The 21,547-nt window shown below is 44.7% G+C and overlaps 1 protein-coding gene across 2 annotated transcripts in view; it reads left to right on the top strand.

The window, feature by feature from the left end:
- The window catches only part of LOC102479715 (notch receptor 2), a 187,186-nt gene extending 165,710 nt beyond the window's left edge, over positions 1 to 21,476 (top strand). For both annotated transcript variants that reach the window (XM_027767380.1, XM_027767379.1), the window contains exons 24-34: positions 5,343 to 5,455; positions 6,390 to 6,892; positions 8,384 to 8,731; positions 9,869 to 10,011; positions 10,206 to 10,416; positions 10,830 to 10,926; positions 13,651 to 13,819; positions 14,418 to 14,719; positions 15,920 to 16,067; positions 18,536 to 18,633; positions 19,587 to 21,476. In XM_027767380.1, the coding sequence (XP_027623181.1) occupies positions 5,343 to 5,455; positions 6,390 to 6,892; positions 8,384 to 8,731; positions 9,869 to 10,011; positions 10,206 to 10,416; positions 10,830 to 10,926; positions 13,651 to 13,819; positions 14,418 to 14,719; positions 15,920 to 16,067; positions 18,536 to 18,633; positions 19,587 to 20,975 (3,521 nt within the window). In that variant the 3' untranslated portion in view covers positions 20,976 to 21,476. The remainder of the gene's footprint in view (positions 1 to 5,342; positions 5,456 to 6,389; positions 6,893 to 8,383; positions 8,732 to 9,868; positions 10,012 to 10,205; positions 10,417 to 10,829; positions 10,927 to 13,650; positions 13,820 to 14,417; positions 14,720 to 15,919; positions 16,068 to 18,535; positions 18,634 to 19,586) is intronic.
- The last annotated feature ends 71 nt before the right edge of the window (positions 21,477 to 21,547 follow it).

Below are 21,547 nucleotides of genomic sequence, written 5' to 3'. Positions count from 1 at the left end.
TTAGGGCATGTGCACTTACTGGAGAAAGATACAATGAGGGGGAAAGTGAGAAATCACCCCCACCTCCAGGGGGAATGGCCATACCACAATCCCTTCCCCAGTCTCTTCATGGAATCTTGGGCATGCATGCACATATGCCTGGTGTGATTTTGAAGCCACTGGGTCCAGGACTTGAACCATGGTCAGCCATGTGGGAGTCCAGAGATATAACCGCTAAACCATCTGCTGGTTCCTCACAGACATTTATTAGTCACTACTGGAGAAGTATAGTGTGGTGGCTTCGGGGGGCTGAAATTGTTGTTTGTGTCTGTGTTTGGCAGGATCATCAGATACTCAGATTTGAAATCTGTCTTGAATTTTCTGCGTGTCAAGCTAAATGTATAATTAGTGTAGAGAAAATCAATATCTTGATGATGAGGAGTCTTCTAACTAAGTCATGGTATATCTTTACATTCACTGAAGTCTCCTTTCGTCTATCAGGACAACTTCAAAGTTGTCTTTTTATAGATGCGGCATATTTCTCATTAAGATTATTCCTAGGCATTTTATCTTTGCAGTTGCTATTGAAAATGGGGTCTGTTCTTACATTTCTTTTTTCTTCTTCTTTTTTTTTTTTGAGAGAGATTTTTTGCTGTAGGGCTGGAGAGACAGAGACAGAAAGTGAAAAATCACCTCATGGCAGGGATGGCCATGCTGCAACCCCGTCTCCGTTCTTTTCTTGGGATCTTGGGCAGGCACGCACGCACACATGCCTGGATAAGTTTTAAGCCCCCAGGTTCGAGATTTGGACCACAGTTGACTTTGTGGGAGCCCAGTAATATAACCATTACGCCATCTGCTGGTTCCGGATTTCTTTTTCTTTTTAATAGTCTTGCTTTTGTTATTAGATACTAGATATGGAAGTGGCAGGAATACCACAGGAATGGTTTTCTTTAGTAACATTTTGAATTAATTATAGTCATTTGTAGAATGATCATTGGCTTCTTTTGCATTTCTGTTTTCTTAAAAAGATATTTATTCAAACTAGATGGCTTATTTATATCCACAGTTCATTAAATGAGTTCTTTTTTAAGTGAAATGAACTTTGAGCTTTCAGCAACATATTTCCCCTCTATTTATTTTTTTAAATAAGAAACATTAGTGCCCTTAAACTACTTTTCAGAAAAAAAGTCAATTATTATAAAACTTAAAAATATATATCACTCAAAAACTTAAAAATATACATCTCTCTTAAAAAAACTTGATATATATAAAATACATAGATATGTATATGTAAATATGTATCAATATACATAAAATATATATCATACTTAAAAAAGCTTAAAAATATGTATCACTCAAAATTCAATTTCAATTCCAATTCTTAGCAATATTTTATGCAGCCATAACCTATGTATTTACTAAGTTATGCTTTTTGAACTATTTTTATACTTTTAATTAAAGAAATAAAGTAATGTCAAGTTACTGAGTCTCTCTTGAGCTCTAGTTCCCTTGCCTTTGCAGTGGACAACTAACAGTACCAACACTGCAGGTTCCAACTTCATTGCTTTGTGTGGGAGAGTACGTGGTCAGCCTCAACATATCTTTCCTTTGCTCGTACTGCTCACCAGGAGGATGGCAGCTGTCATGGACCAAGAGCACGCTTTGCCCTGCCTGACCTGAGAGATCCCATTGCAGATTGAGGAGTGTAATAAAATTAATGGGAAGATACCAGCAAAGGTGACGGTCTCTTGCTGGACACAGAATTCAAATTTTCAAAATTCTATATCTCTGTTTCCTCCAGGACTACTCTGTGAAGAGAACATCGATGACTGTGCTGGGGGTCCACATTGCCTTAATGGTGGTCAATGCGTGGATAGAATTGGGGGCTACACTTGTCGCTGTTTGCCTGGCTTTGCTGGGGAGCGGTGTGAAGGAGACATCAATGAGTGCCTCTCCAACCCCTGCAGCTCTGAGGGCAGTCTGGACTGCATACAGCTTACCAACGACTACCTGTGTGTCTGCCGCAGTGCCTTCACTGGTGAGGCTCTCCCACTTCCCGACCCTTCTGCTGAGAAGGAGGCTCTGAGCAAGCAAACTGGCCCCTGCATGACTTCCCCAGACCCAAGTGAAGCTTTCTGTACCCACAAAAAACAAGACCAGCTTAATTTAAGGGCCTAGTTTCTTCCTAGGTCTGCACTCCATGGATGTTACAGTTAAGCTCTACCTTGTGTTTTTCTTGAGACTCTCTCTCTTTCGTTATGCATTAATTATATAATGCTATAGTAGGCATATTTTTAAAGATCATGTGTTGGGAGTCATTGAGCCAAGTAATGCTTTTTGATTATATAAAATACACGAAACCTATCATTTATCACATTAACCTTTTTTTTTGAGAGAGAGATTTTCACTGTAGGGCGCGTGCGTTCGCCAGACAGACAGAGACATAGAGACAGAAAGCGAGAAATCACCCCCCAGGGGGGATGGTCACGCCGCAATCCCCTCTCTTCCATTCTCCTCTCGGGATCTTGGGCACGCACGCACACGTGCCCGGCGTGAGTTTTTTAAGCCACCGGGTCCGGGACACGAACCGTGGTCGACTACGTGGGAATCCAGCGACATAGCCATTACACTAACTGCTGGTTCCCGTCACATTAACCATTTTTCAGTGTATTGTTCAGTGGCATTGAATGCATTCAGATTGTTATGTTACTATCACTACTGTCCATCTTCAGAACTATATTCTTAGTTTTTATGACAGGGTCTCACTTATCCTTTGGTTTAGTTTCCCAGATAGGACTGCAGGTGTCACTACCACAACCAGGTTTTTTTCAGACAGCCACGCTGTGGTGCCCAGACTAGCCTTCAGTTCATGTTCCTCCTGCTTCAGCCTCTTGAGTGGCTGGGATTACAGGCACACGCCACCACATCCAGCCTTTAGGTTGGACCGGGAACCGAATCTGGGTTTCTCACATGATCCTGGCCTGCGGAGCATAGCTTCTTAGCCATGTTCACCACCGCAGCTGGATCTCAGAACTCTTTTCATCTGAGCAAAATAACATTTTGTGTTTAGCAACCTTACCTCTGACTCTGCCTTCACCATCCTGGCTCCTTGACGTGTAATGTGTTGAGTTACTAGGCAGTTCCTGTCATTTTGATATTTCCATTTCTGGGTCATAGAAGAGCTAAGAACCCACTAAGACAGTCAAGGGGAGTGGATCCAAACTGAGGTGCCTTTAACCAAAAGTCAGATGATGAGGGTATGAGCTGGAAAACTACCATTGTCACATGTATTCCCTGCACAGCTAAGGCTTGGCATTGCTAGTCTTACTAGTAATTATTAAGTAAGGCGGCATTAGCATTCCTAGTCTTCTCTCAAGTTTCTTTTATTCATTTCAGGGCATAATAATAACCAAGCCCTACCTCAGAATAGGGGCTTTATCACAGGCATTTCTCTCTCTCTCTTTTTTTTTTGAAGTTTTTTGTTGTTCTTGCTGTTTTTCTTCCCCCCCCCCTTAGGGCATGTGCACTTACTGGAGAAAGATACAATGAGGGGGAAAGTGAGAAATCACCCCCACCTCCAGGGGGAATGGCCATACCACAATCCCTTCCCCAGTCTCTTCATGGAATCTTGGGCATGCATGCACATATGCCTGGTGTGATTTTGAAGCCACTGGGTCCAGGACTTGAACCATGGTCAGCCATGTGGGAGTCCAGAGATATAACCGCTAAACCATCTGCTGGTTCCTCACAGACATTTATTAGTCACTACTGGAGAAGTATAGTGTGGTGGCTTCGGGGGGCTGAAATTGTTGTTTGTGTCTGTGTTTGGCAGGATCATCAGATACTCAGATTTGAAATCTGTCTTGAATTTTCTGCGATCTATAGTTATATTTTTTCCACTGAGGATGTTATTGGGTTCCTTGCTGTCAGATAACAGGCTCTAGTACTTAGTTTGGTAGTAACTTGGTAAGCTAGACCTTGCTGTATCCTGAGCCCATCTCTAGCCTTCCTTTCCCCCACTGTTAAAGATAGGCTTTCTTTAAGAATACTGGAATTTTATAAAGATCGAAGTTTTCTAATAGGGAAGCTACCTGGGTGCAGTAATACCAAAAGAGAGATAGTCCTTTACAAACATCATACGTAGTGAGACAACATGAGCCAGAGAGTTTAAACAGTCTGTCTGCAGCCCCCTATTGGTCAGAGTGACACAGGAATTCAGAGAGCTGCTGTTTCTTTCATTGCCTCTGGGACTTCCTTTCTTTGAAAACACTGATGAGGATGTATGTAGTAGTCCCAACTGGGCTGGACTGAGGTGTATATCATGCTGGGTAAAGTCTCTTCACAATCGAAATGACATATAGTGATTTAATAAATAAATAATAATTTTAAAAATTAATAAAGTATCATATATACTAAAAAAACAAACAAACTAAAACAATGAGAAGGAAACAGGAGAAAGAAAAAAATGGAGACCTTGAATTAGTATCCCACAGCCAGGAAGTGTACCTTTTCCACACTCATGAATGAGAAAAATCTTGTGAGCACATTGACTGCCATGGTTGTGGGATGCTCTTCTTGAGACAAGCATGAGGGATAACTGGGCCACTGAGCCATATACATTTGGCAGTTGCTCTTGGTCAGAGGCCTCTGCTGTGTTCTTGAGAGACAAGCATTTGTAACTCTTGTTTCTTAAGTCCAGTTGGCCAAAAATATCACAATCTTCATTTTGTTTTGTTTTAAAGCTGCCTCTTCCCTCCTAAGAGACCTTGGGCCAGATGGAGACCATCTTGCTCCTTGCCAAGAGATCCCAGCTGTGCCTCATGTCTCTGCCTAGTTCTTTAGTATGGAGCCAGATGCCTTCTATTTTGAACTGTTTCTAAAAGAAATTGGCTCTGGGAAAACTGAGCTGTATTTTAAAGTAACACCATGCTGATTACAGAAAAGCCAAACAATGATTGAAAAGAGACTTCATAGACGAAGGTTCTCTGTATACAACAGATCACCATTTAGAGTCAATGACCTAGTACAGTATTTTTGGCATTATTGCATCTGGTGCCTTCAAAAAGCTGAGGTGTGATTTTCTTTTTTTGTTTGTTTCTGTTTTTGTTTTCATGGAATGAGGGTTGCTCTTCACATCCATCTTTCTGTGAGTCTGGAGATGCATATCCCACATGTGCTCATGCTGTAGGGTGGACAGATGAGGAGACTGTCTGAACCAGTTCCAGTTTTCTTTATCTCCTCCTGTCCCCGCAGGCTTAGGACTGAATTTTCGCACCTCTTGCTCCATTCATGGTTGGTTCCCCTCATAGTGGGTTCTGGTTAGTAACTCGCTGTTGTGACCTCTTATTTTTTACACTAAGGCCGTCACTGTGAAACGTTCGTGGATGTGTGTCCCCAGATGCCTTGCCTGAATGGAGGGACTTGTGCTGTGGCCAGCAACATGCCCGATGGTTTCATTTGTCGTTGTCCTCCGGTAAGTGCCCTGGCGCTGATTTAAAGGGCAAGCTCTCTCCTCCTAGCTCTGTGATGGGGAAACTTTACAATTTTAGTTCCTTCAGAAGAAAGTGCTTATTTTTTTGTGTTACTTTGGTTGTTGTTAGCTTTTCTTTTTTTAATTTAAAGCTGTTTAGATACTCCCCAGAATGATGAGTTTACCAATCTATGGACTGTCAGTTTTCAGAAGTACCAAGAGAAAAAAAGAACAAAGGAAGAGGGAGGATGTTCCTTTGAGTATAGAGTTCATGTCTCTGGCTTCTTAGTCCTATGCGGTGCTCAGTCTTTCTGCTTGGCTGGGCCAGAGATAGTAGAAGCATTGTTCTGTTTATATTCATTAGCAGGGACCATTTGGGAACAAATTGCTTCTTAAACTAGAAGGAAATTTAATTTTAGTTGTTTGCTATGCAAACTTTTGCAACTGCCAGAGATTGTACCCTTCCTAAAGCAGAGTTCAGTGTGTGGGGAGATAACAGAAACCTGTCCAGTAACTTTGGCTTGGGCTGATCAAGAGTCCAAGAAGGAAATGAGATGTGAGAATTTTCTGGAGACCAAAACTCTCAGCATGGCCTTTTTCTCCCTTAAAGCCATGATATGAGTGGTCTAATGGTGACTAGGGAAGGGTGTCTATAGACACAATGCCACTTGACCATCGTCTCACCCAGACCTAGGATAATCTCTAAAAGTAAGCTCTTAAAGTGAAGCAACTCTACATTCATCCCATTGATCCTTCAGCCCCAACCCACAGATTGACTTCAAGAGATCATTTCCTAGAACTTGGTCCAAGAGACTACATAGAGGGATTGTAACTTAAATGTCCAGTCTTTATTCTCCCTAGAGGTGTGATAGGGAGGGAAAAATGGAACAAGCCCTCGAGAGTCTTCTTGCCATCATTTCTTCACCAATTTTCACAGGGATTCTCTGGGGCAAGATGCCAGAGCAGCTGTGGACAAGTGAAGTGCAGGAGAGGGGAGCGCTGTGTGCATACTCCCTCGGGACCCCGCTGCTTCTGCCCCAATCCTCAGGACTGCGAATCAGGCTGTGCCAGTAGCCCCTGCCAGCATGGTGGTAGCTGCCACCCTCAGCGTCAGCCTCCTTACTACTCCTGCCAGTGCTCCCCACCTTTTGGGGGCAGCCACTGTGAATTCTACACACCCCCTAGTACCCCTCCTGCCACCTGTCTGAGCCAGTATTGTGCTGACAAAGCTCGGGATGGCGTCTGCGATGATGCCTGCAACAGCCACGCCTGCCAGTGGGATGGGGGCGACTGTTCTCTCACCATGGAGAACCCCTGGGCCAACTGCTCCTCCCCACTTCCCTGCTGGGATTATATCAACAACCAGTGTGATGAGCTGTGCAACACGGCCGAGTGCCTTTTTGACAACTTCGAATGCCAAGGAACTAGCAAGACATGCAAGTAAGGGTTCCAGGGTCTCTGGAAGCTGAGGGGACTGTTACTAACACATCTTGGTTTCTCATTCTTGCTCCTAACCACTCCAGTGCTTCAGCCCAAGCTGCCTCTGCTTTCAGATGGTGCCAGCCTTGTCCCATCACACACTACCCTGTGCTCTCCTTTGCTGACGGAGAGCCAGGAATGCTCACTGCATAGTCACCCTCTCTCTCTGGCTATCTCTGCCTTCTCACCTGCTGCTCTAGTGACCTCCTTGGGGAAATAACTTACGGAAATGGTGTTACCCACTGTCGGGCAGCCTCTCACATCGTCTGCCTACAGAATGGATGGAAAGGTCTGTACCTCTTTCTTCACCCATCCCTTTCCCTGATTGGTTTTCCCCAATCTAGATTTATCAGGGAATGTGAACTGGATTAGGCCTCTTAACCCTCCTGGTCTTCATTTTGACAATTATAGGATGCTTTAAAATTACATAGTAATTTTCCAATGAACTATTCCATTTAGTTTAACCCCAGTGAATTCTCAACAACCTCATGAGACATAGATATTGTTAATGAACTTTCATAGCTGGTGCCCGGAAGGTTAAAGAACTTGCCAAAGCACATACAGTCAACTATAAAAAACTCATGGATTTAAATGGAATTAAAGTATGAGTTTATTTTGGTGCAAGAAAAATGGAAATGCATTAGTTTTGTTCATGCTGCATGCTTTCCATGAACTTTCTGAAGACCCTTCATACACTCCTTCCTGATTCCTGATTTTTCCATTGAGCTGGTGTGGCAAGTTGTACCAAATGGTGCACATTTCCAGGGGTGGAGGTAGATAGAAGAGAGTGCAGATGACATCATTTGTGCATCAGTTGGATTGTGGGAGCTGGGTGGGAGGGAGGTGCATTCTAATTCCTTTCCCCAATATTAGAAAAAGGCTATACAAGTTAGATCCTGTCTAGGGCATAATCTTCTCCCTTACCTTCTGTAGTAGAGATTCCACCCCAATGGTAAAAGGGAAGGAAATGGGCCATATGACTTGTTCTCTGTATTGCCACTCTTGATGGTTCAGGGCTACTTATCCAGTTTCTGGAGGTACCTTCTAGAGGTACCTTTTACTTCTTAAAATCCATTGTTACTTTACTGAAGACAGTGGTTACAACATAGGGAATTCATAAACCAGATTGACTTTTGTTTCAGTAGGTAGTTTTTTAAAAATATTTTGACTCAACGTGATTGTGAGAGGCCTGAGAGCCCATAGGCCACCCTTAGAGAGCACAGGGCAGCTGCTCATTCAGGAACTGTTCAACAGTGTTGACTGGAATAGGCTCTATGAACCTTAAGACAGATCAGCAATGTGAGATTTAGAGAAGGCCTCACCGGGCAGTTGGGTTCTTCTACTGACCCCAGAAAATGAGTAGAAAAACATAAGGCAGTAGAAAAGAAATAGAGCTCCAGTCTAACCTGAGTCCCTTTCTCTGTTTTCTCCTCCTCTACCTCTCCTGCCTAGGTATGACAAATACTGTGCAGACCACTTCAAAGACAACCACTGTGACCAGGGATGCAACAGTGAGGAGTGTGGCTGGGATGGGCTGGACTGTGCTGCTGACCAGCCTGAGAACCTGGCAGAGGGCACCTTGGTTATCGTGGTGCTGATGCCACCTGAACAACTGCTCCAGGACGCTCGCAGTTTCTTGCGGGCACTGGGTACCCTGCTCCACACCAACCTACGCATCAAGCGGGACCCCCAAGGGGACCTCATGGTGTACCCCTATTATAGTGAAACATCAGCTGCCATGAAGAGGCGGAAGATGGCACGCAGGTCCCTTCCTGGTGAACAAGAACGGGAGGTGGATGGGTAGGTTTTTCCTAAAGATGAATTGTATAAAGCTGAGCACACTGCAGCAGTGATAACTCAGTCTATAAACTCAAAGTTTAGATAATTAGAAGGGCTCACCATGTAAGATAACCCATTATCCAAGTACTTATGCCTAATGGTAAAGATCTGTGTAGATATTGGGGTCTTGAAAGGTGGGTTGGAACAAGTGGTAGGCAGGATGTTAAGGCCTCCTCAAGTGCTAGAATCCCTAACTTGTAGCTAATGTTGCCTTAAATCCCTTTGTTAGTGACTCCACTTCGTATTAATCATTGTCTTATTCTTAAAGCCTTTTGTTTATAAGTTTTTTTGACAAAGGTAATTATCTTTAGTCGTTCTGTCACTTACTCCCCACTATTTGGCATATCCCAAAGCTTTCAGTCCTCTAGTTAGCTGAGGTAACAGATGCAGAGACAAAAGAGAATAAGGACCAGGGCAAGCACATGGCGTAGTGATTACTTTGGTGCGCTCTCGCATGGCCAACTGTGGTTCTAGTCCTGGACCCGGTGACTTGAAAATCATGCCAGGTGCATGTGCATGCATGCCCAAGATTCCAGGAGGGGAATAGAGGAAGAGGAATTGTAGCATGATTATTCCCCCTGGGGGATGACTTCTCCCTTTCTCTCCACTGTGTGTTTCTCTCTGGTGAGCACATACACCCTAAGGCAAAACAAAACAAAACAAAACAATATAAAAACAAACTCTAAAAAGAAGGAAAAAAAAGAATAAGAACCAAAAGAAGTGCAGGAATATTTTTGGAGTAGCATGAAGCAGTACTGAGTAAGTAGGAAGGGGTGGAAAACCCTGTCCTTCAGGAGGGGTGTGCTGAAGCCCAGCTTCACCAGCTTTCTCACTTTGTGCTGTGTGGGCCTCAGTCAGAGGCTTAGATGAGCCAGATCAAGCAGGGAAAGACATCTCCTGACTAGGAATTAGTGTTTAAGATTTTTAAGGGATAGCATCTTAACTTGTGAGCTCTTTCTGAAGGCAATGTCCTCTATGTGGAGAGCCATGCTAAAGGGAAGAAGGAATGAGCCTTTTCTGACCCAGCTTGCTTGGCCTGTACTGATCTGTTTTACCTACTATTTCTTGTCTTCCATTTTTCCCATGGGACCCCCCCAGCTCAAAGGTATTTCTGGAAATTGACAACCGCCAGTGTGTTCAAGACTCAGACCAGTGCTTCAAGAACACAGATGCCGCAGCAGCTCTTCTGGCCTCCCACGCCATCCAGGGGACCCTGTCGTACCCTCTTGTGTCTGTCATTAGTGAGTGACACTGGTGTTAAGGAGTATTAAGGGGAAAGGCTGGGGGGAGGGTGTTCCTGGGGACTTAGTTTTCCAAGTGTAGCCCTCTATTTTTCAGGGCTGGTGAGGTCAAGTTGCCCTCTGTGTGAATTTAATGCTCATATCGAGAGGTTGTTGTTTTATTCAGCACTTTTCCTGTCTCTTTGGACTTTCAGGTGACTCCCTGGCTCCAAAGCGCACTCAGCTTCTCTATCTACTTGCTGTTGCTGTTGTCATTATCCTGTTTATCATCCTGCTTGGGGTGATCATGGCAAAACGAAAGCGTAAACATGGCTCCCTCTGGCTGCCTGAAGGTTTCACCCTTCGCCGAGACTCCAGCAATCATAAGCGTCGTGAGCCAGTGGGACAGGATGCCGTGGGGCTGAAGTAAGAGAGTCTACCAACAAGCCACTGTTAGAGTTATAGGCAGAGATAAATGGAAAAGCATAGCTTGTTGAATCATTTTAAATTCTAAGCGCTGGCCATTTAATCACACTGACCATGATTCTGATGGTCAGGGGCGAGTGATTCTGACACCAGGGGCGAGTCTGGAAGCGTCTGTTCTGGATATGCTCTCACAGTGTCACTTGTCTTCTGTGTTGAGAATCACTTTTATAGTAAGCTTTTGCTCAAAGGGAAGGGAAAGGAAATGGCACATGAAATATTGCCTTTCTTCTCTGGGCGAAGGCCCCTGAAGTTGGAGTATAGACATAGGAATGTCATGGTGGGAAAAATGTTGAAATGCACATTAGTTTATGTTTTAACCTCTGCTCTTATATTTTCCTTTGTCATCCAATCAGAAATCTCTCAGTGCAAGTCTCAGAGGCTAACCTAATTGGTTCTGGAACAAGTGAACACTGGGTTGATGATGAAGGTCCCCAGCCAAAGAAAGCCAAGGTAAGCTGGCCATGGTAGAACCACCATTGTCAGCATCAGCTAGTCACATTTCAAATCCGGTCTTTTAGATCTAGCAGGTCTGGAAATATATGTCGCCCAGACTATGGCCATCCCAGATTCTTGGGAACTTGAGAAATCTTTAGGTTACTGATGTCCTTAGGTTACCTGTGGAATTTATGTTTTTCAAGAAGAACCCTTAAAAAATGTTAAAACTAACATGCCTCCTTCCTCTAGTGTCATGCTGACAACGATCAAGTCAGGACTGTGTGTAAATAGCAGTTTCCTTTGTAGCTAGATCTCTCCCTTATCCTCTCAGGGCACCTCTTTTATAAAAGAAGATGGAATTGAACTGTGTAAAAAAGCCAGTGACCATTGACTTTGGAAGTACTATACCTTGAGCCCAGGAAACTAAAACCTCCTTTTCTTTTTTAAATTTTCTTTCTTAACATTTATTTTGTACATTTAATTAGTGTTCATCAACACAGCTTGTAAAATGAATTTTCTCAGCTTGAACGCACTGCACACCAGTCCAGTTAAAGATAGCATACATGCTATCATCAACAGTCCTCCACTTCTACATCTCCCAAATATCCCCCTCTCTATTTTTCTCCTGGGTTCCCTTCTTCTCACCTTACACTGTATCTGGTATCTACAGCCATTTTCCATGCTTCTATATCCTCCAGTCTTTTCAGTTTCTGCCATAGAGGGTCAACATTTGGTATGTATTAAGCAGGGCCATACTATGTCTCTCTTTCGTAGGCTGACTTGCTTCACTCAGGAGTAAATCTTCCATGTTTGTTCACTTTCTATCAAATACCAGACTCTTTTATTTTTTAATGGCTAAGTAGCATTTCATAATGTACATCTGCCACTTTATTTTCTAAGCTAGAAGTAGTTTTGGCTGAGGCTGATATGAAAAATAAAAAGACCAGACCACCCATCCACAGCTCTGCATGGCTGGAAGCCAGTAGAACATGAGGTTAAGAATATTGATTAGGTGGTGTGGTAGTTAAAGACTGGACTCCCACTTACCTGACTATGGTTCGAGTCCTGGACCTGGTGGCTTACTTTCTCACTCTCTTTTCTTATTTTATTTTTTTATTTTTATTTTTTTGGAGAGTTTTTTTTTTGCTATAGGGTGCGTGTGCTTGCCAGACAGAGAGAGACATAGAGACAGAAAGTGAGAAATCACCCCCCAGGGGGGATGGTCACGCCGCAATCCCTTCTCTCCATTCTCCTCTCCTCTCCATTCTCCTCTCAGGATCTTGGGCACGCACGCACATGCGCCTGGCGTGAGTTTTAAGCCACCGGGTCTGGGACACGAACCATGGTCGACTATGTGGGAGTCCAGTGACATAGCCATTATGCTAACTGCTGGTTCCCCTTTCTTTCTTTTTTTTTAAACTATTATTTTATTTAACTTTATTTATTAGTATTATTTTCCAGTTTGATCAGAGAGAGACAGAGAAAGAGAGGGAAAGTGAGAAAGGAAGCCACCAGGTCCAGGACTTGAACCGCAGTCAGCCATGTGGAAGTCCAGCACCCTTATCACCATGCCACCTGCCAGCCCCCTGCTGGTTCCCCTTTCTCACTCTTTTTTTTTTTTTTTTTGAGAGGTTTTCGCTATAGGGTGCGTGCACTCGCCAGACAGACAGAGAGAGACATAGAGACAGAAAGCGAGAAATCACCCCCCAGGGGGGATGGTCACGCTGCAATCCCTTCTCCTCCATTCTCCTCTCGGGATCTTGGGCACGCACACACATGCGCCCGGCGTGAGTTTTAAGCCACCGGGTCCAGGACACGAACCGCGGTCGACTACGTAGGAATCCAGCGACATAGCCATTACGCTAACTGCTGGTTCCCTTTCTCACTCTCTTGTGACTAGCAAATTTTAAAAATAATAATAAATGGAATTAAATAATTATTTAAGATTTTTTAAAAAAGATGTTACAATCAGACTTGGATTCAAATCCAAAGCTCTGGTGCTTAGCAGCTGACAAATACTCTCGTTATACTAAATTATCCTTATATGTAAAATGGGCATAATAATAACTTTCCTCTGTGAGTTTTTGAGGGGGCTAAGTACAGCAATTTATGTAATGTGCCTTACTTTTCCTGTTACAATCTGAGTATCTAATAGGTAGAGCTGCTTTTAGATGATCACAGTTAATGTTCTTCTACAGTCTTTTGTTGTGTGGTGGGGACTATGTTAAGTACAGGGAGGCAACCTTGAAGATGGCTTATTTTCTCTTCTTGATAACCTTACCTGTCTAGTAGAGACTCCCATGCCATGCCTTGTGAGCACTTAACACAGAGTCAGTGAAGTGGCGGTGAGCAGAGAATGCTTCTTAGGAATTAAAGTCTAGTTTTTATTTGAAGGGTAAGTAGGAGTTAAAAATTTCAAGGAGATAATTGCAGGCAGAAGGAACAGCATGGGTAAAAGCCCAGGAACAAGGATATGGTGCTTTGGGGATCTGTAAGTAGCATATTAAGGCTAAAGTATAGAGTGTGGGTTGGGGAACTGGGAAGAATTGTCCGGTTAATACAGAAATCAGCTGGAAGCCCACCATGAGAGCCATGGGAGCATAATCAAGAGGGTTGGAGGAGGAAGAGACAAACATTGGCTGGGTATTGAGGAGAGGCAGTGGGAGGCTCCGGCCAGATCCTTCTTCTCAGCTCCTGGGGGTGGGTCAGGTTGACAGAGAACATTGCTTCTCCATTCAGGCCGAAGATGAGGCTTTGCTGTCAGAAGAAGATGACCCCATTGACCGGCGCCCATGGACACAGCAGCACCTCGAAGCTGCAGACATCCGCAGGACACCATCGTTGGCTCTTACTCCTCCTCAGGCAGAGCAGGAGGTGGATGTGCTGGATGTGAATGTCCGGGGCCCAGGTCAGCACTGCAGACCTTCCTCCTCATTTGTTGCACCTGCTCTTGGTTCTGCGTGCTGGCCCTGTGTTTGCCCCAGCTGGCCATCTGCCCCTGCTCATTTCACAGATACTGAATCAGCTCGGGGAAATGAATGTTGAAAGAATAAGGCATGCAGAAAATATGTGCTCAGAAGAAAGGGGAGGATTTCACATAGTTTGAGGATAAACAGGTTGATTACATGGATTCAATTTTACTAGGCTAGAAAAAATAATACCCCAGAGCAGCAGATAAAGCATTAGTTTAGTTAACTCCTTATGTATGTAGTTATTTTAATGCTGGATATTTTTAAACATTGCTAAATTATAGCACTTACGCTTGGACTGAAAAGGCTTTTTAACTTAGAGGACAGCTAGCTTAGAGACTCTTTTCTATTACTCTTTACAAAAAGGCATCATGGGAGGCAAAATAGTAGCCAATGTAAAACTGCTTGCTAGTTACCACAAGAAGCACAAAGAATTCTTTTACCTACGAATATTCATACCCAAATAGATCTGTTGCAACAATAGGGTTAATTTCCTTCTCTTCCTTGAACACTTTCCTGAATTTTCCTTTTCCACAGATGGGTGCACTCCACTGATGCTGGCTTCTCTCCGAGGGGGCAGCTCAGATATGAGTGATGAAGATGAAGACGCAGAGGACTCCTCTGCCAACATCATCACAGACTTGGTCTACCAGGGCGCCAGCCTCCAGGCCCAGACAGATCGGACCGGTGAAATGGCCCTGCACCTCGCAGCCCGGTACTCCAGGGCTGATGCCGCCAAGCGTCTCTTGGATGCAGGCGCAGATGCCAATGCCCAGGACAACATGGGCCGCTGCCCTCTCCATGCTGCAGTGGCAGCTGATGCCCAAGGTGTTTTCCAGGTAAAATAAACCAGAAGAGTTGGTTTGAATGATATATGTTCCTTATGGGTCTATAATGTTTTATCTTTGTTAAGGCGCTGAGTATCTCATTGATTGTATAAAAAAATTCAGAAGGGCAGGTGCTAGGGTCATGCTTGCTCTATGGGAAAAGAGGAAAAGGGAAGCAGGCAAACTGGCCTAGGTATACATAGCTAGATAGTGATGGAGTCAGCAGTATACAGTACCTTCTTCTTATTATTATTATTTTATTTTATTTAACTTTATTTCTTTATTTTAATTTGACCAGAGAAGGACAGAGAGAGAAAGTGAGAAAGCAAGCCACCAGGCCCGGGATTCAAACCATAGTCAGCTGTGTGGGAGTCCAGCCACCATGCCACCTGCCAGTCCTAGCACATTCTGGTTTTTGTTCTTTTTCTTGTTATTATTGTTTTGTTTTGTTTTGTTTTGAGAGATTTTTAGGGCTTGTGTGCTCACCAGAAAGATAGACAGAGAGACAGAAAGCGAGAAATCATTCCCCCAGGAGAGACAGCCACACCTCAACCCCTTCTCCTCCCCTCTCCTTTCAGAATTTTGGGTATGCACACACACACGCTCGGTGTGAGTTAAGCTGCTGGGTCTGGGGCTCGAACCGTGGTTAACTATGTGGGAATCCAACAATGTAACCATTATGCTATCTGCTGGTCCCAGCACCTTCTGATTTTTAACAATATTTTTTTTGCCAACACACATCCCATATGGATAGATGAGGCAGGGGTGATACCTGTTTCAGAGCCTTTGACCAGTATCAGCTGCTCCCTGTAGGCATGCCTGGTTCTCTGACCTTCCAGCTGCTCACTGGCAGTGTTCTTGACACAAGTTCAGTGCACTCTGTGATGCTCTTTCATCTAACTTTTGAGAGGAAAAGTGGAAGCACTCTGAGTCACCTTAGACTCATGCTATTCCCCTACATCTCTTTTCTTTCCTTAGAATGGTAGAAAGACATTGATTTACATGGGCCATTAGGTCTTGAGCATTCATCTATCATTCATTCAGCAGGTATTAATTGGTTGACCATAATAGAATCTTGGGCACAAAGATAATGAGACTTCCCTTGCCCTCCAGGAACATGTGGTAGCTTCAGTTCTTACACTCTTGTTACCTTTTCTTAGTTTCATTATTTTCTTCTATCCATGTGTCTTTCTGTGCTCTTTCCTCTTCTAGATTCTGATCCGCAACCGAGTAACTGATTTAGATGCCAGGATGAATGATGGCACCACGCCCCTGATCCTGGCTGCCCGGCTGGCTGTGGAGGGAATGGTGGCAGAACTGATCAATTGCCAAGCAGATGTGAATGCCGTGGATGACCATGGTAGGGACAATGAGATAAGGGTTTGGATCCTTCCCTTCAAAGTATGCCTCTAAGGAGAACTGCTACACAGTCCTTAGAGAACTACCTGGATCTGCATCCACTGGAGATTCATTCATTTTTCTATTCCCACATTAATGAATTCATCCTTCAGCATATTGAGCTCAGAGGACTGAGCCTGCAGGAGGCTCCTAGATTAAGATGAGAAGGGTTTTTAGTGAGTATTCTTGGACTTCACAGCACATCCATGAATGGTTTGCCCAGGCAGGTTCCCAGGCATAACACTCTCAATATGAGGATTTATGATCACTGACTTCACTAAATAGACATTTGGGCACGTGATAGGTAGGTTGTTGTCTTCAGCTGCATGACAGGGTAGATTCTGCCACGCCAATGACATGAATACCAAGGACAACGTGGGCCGCTGCCCTCTCCATGCTGCAGTGGCAGCTGATGCCCAAGGTGTTTTCCAGGTAAAATAAACCAGAAGAGTTGGTTTGAATGATATATGTTCCTTATGGGTCTATAATGTTTTATCTTTGTTAAGGCGCTGAGTATCTCATTGATTGTATAAAAAAATTCAGAAGGGCAGGTGCTAGGGTCATGCTTGCTCTATGGGAAAAGAGGAAAAGGGAAGCAGGCAAACTGGCCTAGGTATACATAGCTAGATAGTGATGGAGTCAGCAGTATACAGTACCTTCTTCTTCTTATTATTATTTTATTTTATTTAACTTTATTTCTTTATTTTAATTTGACCAGAGAAGGACAGAGAGAGAAAGTGAGAAAGCAAGCCACCAGGCCCGGGATTCAAACCATAGTCAGCTGTGTGGGAGTCCAGCCACCATGCCACCTGCCAGTCCTAGCACATTCTGGTTTTTGTTCTTTTTCTTGTTATTATTGTTTTGTTTTGTTTTGTTTTGAGAGATTTTTAGGGCTTGTGTGCTCACCAGAAAGATAGACAGAGAGACAGAAAGCGAGAAATCATTCCCCCAGGAGGGACAGCCACACCTCAACCCCTTCTCCTCCCCTCTCCTTTCAGAATTTTGGGTATGCACACACACACGCTCGGTGTGAGTTAAGCTGCTGGGTCTGGGGCTCGAACCGTGGTTAACTATGTGGGAATCCAACAATGTAACCATTATGCTATCTGCTGGTCCCAGCACCTTCTGATTTTTAACAATATTTTTTTTGCCAACACACATCCCATATGGATAGATGAGGCAGGGGTGATACCTGTTTCAGAGCCTTTGACCAGTATCAGCTGCTCCCTGTAGGCATGCCTGGTTCTCTGACCTTCCAGCTGCTCACTGGCAGTGTTCTTGACACAAGTTCAGTGCACTCTGTGATGCTCTTTCATCTAACTTTTGAGAGGAAAAGTGGAAGCACTCTGAGTCACCTTAGACTCATGCTATTCCCCTACATCTCTTTTCTTTCCTTAGAATGGTAGAAAGACATTGATTTACATGGGCCATTAGGTCTTGAGCATTCATCTATCATTCATTCAGCAGGTATTAATTGGTTGACCATAATAGAATCTTGGGCACAAAGATAATGAGACTTCCCTTGCCCTCCAGGAACATGTGGTAGCTTCAGTTCTTACACTCTTGTTACCTTTTCTTAGTTTCATTATTTTCTTCTATCCATGTGTCTTTCTGTGCTCTTTCCTCTTCTAGATTCTGATCCGCAACCGAGTAACTGATTTAGATGCCAGGATGAATGATGGCACCACGCCCCTGATCCTGGCTGCCCGGCTGGCTGTGGAGGGAATGGTGGCAGAACTGATCAATTGCCAAGCAGATGTGAATGCCGTGGATGACCATGGTAGGGACAATGAGATAAGGGTTTGGATCCTTCCCTTCAAAGTATGCCTCTAAGGAGAACTGCTACACAGTCCTTAGAGAACTACCTGGATCTGCATCCACTGGAGATTCATTCATTTTTCTATTCCCACATTAATGAATTCATCCTTCAGCATATTGAGCTCAGAGGACTGAGCCTGCAGGAGGCTCCTAGATTAAGATGAGAAGGGTTTTTAGTGAGTATTCTTGGACTTCACAGCACATCCATGAATGGTTTGCCCAGGCAGGTTCCCAGGCATAACACTCTCAATATGAGGATTTATGATCACTGACTTCACTAAATAGACATTTGGGCACGTGATAGGTAGGTTGTTGTCTTCAGCTGCATGACAGGGTAGATTCTGCCACGCCAATGACATGAATACCATACACAAGTGATTCTTTTACCTAGAGGTCTTCTGAACGCTGGGCAACCTGGACTAAAGTATTCTGAGAACAGAAGGAAAAGAAATCATCACCTTGATTTTTCTCATAGGTACTCCAGGAGAACTGGCTTCCTGCCAATCTCTGGGGAGTTTAAGGTTTCCTTGTATAGCTCGTGGTTCTTCTTTAAATTAGGAGTAGGACAAGTCCTTGTGTGATCAGTCTTACAGAAATGCTCTTCTCCTGCAGGAAAATCTGCTCTTCACTGGGCAGCTGCTGTGAACAACGTGGAGGCAACTGTTTTGCTGTTGAAGAATGGGGCCAACCGAGACATGCAAGACAACAAGGTTTGTTCTGTAGCCCCTGCGGTTGAGTGTGCTCCCAGCAGTGCCTCAGTTAAAAGACCTGCCCGTTTTCTCATTGTAGCTTCTCCTTGGTAAACACAGAGATGGAAGCAAGTTAGCCAGGATTAGGGTCTAGAGAACTTGATGAAAGATATTGGACTTGTCCCAGGGACTATCAGGATTGAGCCTGCTGCCCACTCAGGACTCAGCATGCTCCAGGCTGTCCTGTAACAACCATGCCTTTTCTCTTCTCTGACACTTCCTTTCCTCTGGTTCTCCCTTCTGTGTGTACTCACTTCCTTTTCTCTTGTTTCTTTTCTTTTCTCCTCTGCTTTTTCTTTTTTTCTTTTTTTCTGTTTTTGGATACCATGAGGTTTTCTGTTGGTTTTTCTTCTTCTGAATTTTTGGTCACATTTCCCTTCTCCATTCATCTCATTTACTTCCTCCTTTCACTATTTTCAGTTCTTTCTTGTATATGTTTTGTTTCTTCTTTATTTTGCTCTCATCCTTAATTTTTCTAGTTCTGTGCATGCTTTAGTTTCTCCTCCTTCTCCTTTTCTCATTTTTAAGTCCTTGGCTCTTAGATCACTATTTTAGTAAACTCAGTACTTACTCTTTTAAGTGAGTCTCTGGCCCAGAACTGTGCTTTATTTCCCATATTCTCAACTGAGGAGAAATTGTCCCAAAGGTGTAAAGTTTATTCTTGGGGAGAGGTGAAATTACTCTTTTTATATAAGAATGTGAAAAAATCTTTCTTTTCTTATGTCTAAACTGCAGATACACATTTAATAAATGGGTAGATACACAGCGTATTTATGGCATGAACATCTCATGGGGTAGAAAACTTTGTGGGGAAGACAATTAATAAAGTCTAAGAGGATGGTAATTAAGGACTGAGGAACATTACTCTATTTTAATATGGTATTAAAATGTGTTCCTTGTGGCCATTTCTGTAGGAAGAGACACCTCTTTTTCTTGCCGCCCGAGAGGGGAGCTATGAAGCAGCCAAGATCCTGTTAGATCATTTCGCCAACCGAGACATCACAGACCACATGGATCGTCTTCCCCGGGACGTGGCTCGGGATCGCATGCACCATGACATCGTGCGCCTGCTGGATGAATACAATGTGACTCCTAGCCCTCCAGGCACGGTGCTCGCTTCCGCTCTCTCTCCTGTCATCTGCGGGCCCAACAGGTCCTTCCTCAGTCTGAAGCACACCCCAATGGGCAAGAAGCCCAGGAGGCCAAATGCCAAGAGCACCATGCCCACTAGCCTCCCTAACCTTGCCAAGGAGGCCAAAGATGCCAAGGGTAGTAGGAGGAAGAAGTCTCTGAGCGAGAAGGTCCAACTCTCTGAAAGCTCAGTGACCTTATCACCTGTTGATTCTCTAGAGTCTCCTCACACCTATGTTTCTGACACCACGTCTTCTCCCATGATCACCTCCCCTGGAGTCCTACAGGCTTCCCCCAACCCTCTGCTGGCCCCTGCTGCCCCCGCTGCCCCAGTTCATGCCCAGCATGCACTGTCTTTCTCTAACCTTCATGAAATGCAGCCTTTGGCTCATGGAGCCAACACTGTGCTCCCCTCGGTGAGCCAGCTGCTGTCCCATCACCACATTGTCCCCCCAGGCAGTGGCAGTGCTGGGAGCTTGGGTCGGCTACACCCAGTCAGCGTCCAAGCAGATTGGATGAACCGCATGGAGATCAATGAGACCCAGTACAATGACATGTTTGGTATGGTCCTGGCTCCAGCTGAGGGCACCCACCCTGGCATGGCGCCCCAGAGCAGGCCACCTGAAGGGAAGCACTTAACCACCCCGCGGGAGCCTTTGCCCCCCATTGTGACTTTCCAGCTCATCCCCAAAGGCAGTATTGCCCAGCCAACTGGGGCTCCCCAGCCTCAGTCCAACTGCCCTCCAGCTGTGGCAGGCTCCCTGTCCACCATGTACCAGATTCCAGAAATGGCCCGTTTGCCTAGCGTGGCTTTCCCCACTGCCATGATGCCCCAGCAGGATGGGCAGGTAGCTCAGACCATTCTCCCAACCTATCATCCTTTCCCAGCCTCTGTGGGCAAGTACCCTACACCCCCCTCACAGCATAGCTATGCTTCTTCAAATGCTGCTGAGCGAACGCCCAGTCATAGCGGCCACCTGCAGGGTGAGCATCCCTACCTAACACCATCCCCAGAGTCTCCGGACCAGTGGTCAAGCTCATCACCCCACTCTGCTTCTGACTGGTCCGATGTCACTACCAGCCCTACCCCCGGGGGTGCTGGCGGTGGTCAGCGGGGACCTGGGACACACATGTCTGAGCCGCCACACAGCAACATGCAGGTTTACGCGTGACAGAGTCTGCCTGCAGCTTAGGGACAGAACTGCCTCTCGTAAATGCTGCTGAGGATCAAATGAAGGTCATCCAGGAGAGAAATGAAGAAATCTCTGGAATCAGCTTCTGAAGGCAGGAGAGAGAAGATGTTCTTATCTTTCGGATCATGCAAGAGAAGCAATTTTGTCAGCTTTACTGGGTATCTGAAGGTTATTTTCTGTGGGGGTAGGGAACATGGCTCCTTCTAACCTCTCAGCCAAGCAGAGTTCATGAAGTGCAAGATGAATCCAAGCCTTGGGCCATGTTTGGTCTCTTCGGTTTGGAGGATAAGAAGGATGCCTGTTGTAACCCAGACATTCTTGCAACTCGAACTGCATGTTAAGCCCTGGGGGCTTCTGGCATATCCACGAGAAGATTCTACAGTAGAGTCCTTTTGGGAATTGTGCCCTGGAATTCTGCCCGAGTTGATCTAATCTTCTCGTCCTTGGAAACTTTTTTGACTTCATTTGGTGCTTTCATTTTTGCACCTCTTTGTGGTCGTAGCCCCATCAGCATATTGTAGGCCAAGACTTTTGTGCTTTTAATCATTCCT

This window comes from Tupaia chinensis, unplaced genomic scaffold, assembly GCF_000334495.1.
Source record: "Tupaia chinensis unplaced genomic scaffold, TupChi_1.0 Scaffold144247_1, whole genome shotgun sequence".
Classification (NCBI taxonomy): Eukaryota; Metazoa; Chordata; class Mammalia; order Scandentia; family Tupaiidae; genus Tupaia; species Tupaia belangeri.
The sequence above is the reverse complement of the archived record's forward strand: the minus strand, read 5'-3'. Positions and strand labels throughout refer to the sequence as shown.